We start from the raw sequence: 1,714 nt of genomic DNA on the forward strand, positions 1-1,714 counted from the left end.
TGATGAATGGATTTTAGAAAAAAAAAAAAAAAAAGCATTTTGATTTTAACTAAGACCAATAAAAAGCTACCAAAATAAGCAAGCTAGGACAGCAGTTGCTTCATCCAGCTGTAATGCCAGCACCTAGAAGATGGAGGCAAAATGACAGCAAGGCTGAGACCAGCATGGACTACACAGCAAACCCACTCTCAAACAACCAAGTGCTGGATGTGTAGCTCAGTAGCCCAATAGTATAATAAAGGACCACAAGAAACAATATAGCCTTCCAGATAGCTTAAGTGGCAGAGTGGGTATAGGTGGGTGAGGTGTCTGTGGGTGTAGCAATGTAGTGTGACAAGAACAGATTTATTCCTCTGCTTGTTTGTTTATTGGTTTATTTATTTAGAGATAGGGTTTCTCTGTGTAGCCCTGGCTGTCCTGGAACTCATCCTGTAGATCAGGCTGGCCTCGAACTCAGGGATCCACCTGCCTCTACTTCCCAAGCACTTCGAGTGTGCCACCACCACCCACTGACAAGAACAGGCTTTAAAGGGTCAGTGTTGTATTGTACTTAATATCATTGTATTCAGCAGTGAACTTGTGAGATTAGAGACAAAATTCTTTGAGGAGAGCTGGAAGGAGGAAGGGAGGGAGGGAGGGAGGGAGAGAGGGAGGGAGGGGCAGATGGGGGGAGGGTGAGGTATAGGAGGGATGAATTTGAGTGGAGAAAGGGGCGGGGCTCTCCATGGTGGGAGGGAGAAATGTGGGAGCTCACGTCCCAGGGTGCGGGGCTTTGTCCCCAGGGTGGCTGTGGAAGACTAACTTACCCTTTGAGCCTCCTACCTGCAAAGTAGGAGTAGCAGCTCTTACCTGGTGTGGTGTGAGTTAATAGATGTGAAGGCATTAGAAGGGAGCGGGTATACAAAAACAATCAAAGAAATGTTCTGCTGTTGTGTTCTGGAAGTCTGACACCCAGAAGGGAGCTGGGATTTTTAGGAAACAACCAAAGTCAGAGAAAGGTGTGTTGTCATTTAGGCTGGAACCTTCCTTTGGTGCTGAGAGGTAAGCTACAGTACCGGCAATCCCGGCTCCATGGCCACTATACCTTTGGTGGCTCTGTGGTCATCTTGATGCTGGCCTGCAGGATGGAGATTGGGAAGTCTGGGTGAGGGCTAGAGCTCAGCCACAGGCGGAAGGAAGGGTGAGGGTCCTCCACTTGCAGTTGCTCCACCAACTTGTCCAGATTAGGCATCCAAGACAGTGACAGGTGGCAGTTTGCCAGGAATACCCAGTGCCCTGCAAGGAAGTGGAGCTGGTATTAAATGTATAATGTTATTTCTGGGATTTCTAGAAAAGCAGGAACGGAAATCATACAGTGGGGGCTGGGAGGTTCTTGGGAAGCAGACTGGGGCTGAGGAGTGGACAGGAAAGATGGACACTATGCTGGCTAGTTTTACATCAACTGACACAAGCTAGGGTCATCAGAGAAGAGGGAGCCTCAACTGAGAAAATGACCCCATAAAATCTGACTGTAGGCAAGCTGGCAAGAATATTTTATCAATGATTGATGGGGGAGGGCCTAGCCCATTGTGGGGAGGGCCACTCAGGGGAAGGGTGCTCTTGGGTGCTATAAGAGAGCAGGCCGGGCAGTGGTGGTGCACGCCTTTAATCCCAGCACTCGGGAGGCAGAGGCAGGTGGATTTCTGAGTTCAAGGCCAGCCTGGTCTACAAGTGA

At 49.1% G+C, this 1,714-nt stretch overlaps 1 protein-coding gene across 1 annotated transcript in view; it reads right to left on the bottom strand.

Annotated features, from left to right (window-relative positions):
* The window catches only part of Dnah2 (dynein axonemal heavy chain 2), a 125,824-nt gene that overhangs the window by 9,219 nt on the left and 114,891 nt on the right, over positions 1-1,714 (bottom strand). The window contains 1 exon segment of the mRNA XM_021213005.2: positions 1,085-1,275. Coding sequence (XP_021068664.1) covers positions 1,085-1,275 — 191 coding nt within the window.

This window comes from Mus pahari, chromosome 14 (assembly GCF_900095145.1).
Source record: "Mus pahari chromosome 14, PAHARI_EIJ_v1.1, whole genome shotgun sequence".
Lineage (NCBI taxonomy): Eukaryota > Metazoa > Chordata > Mammalia > Rodentia > Muridae > Mus > Mus pahari.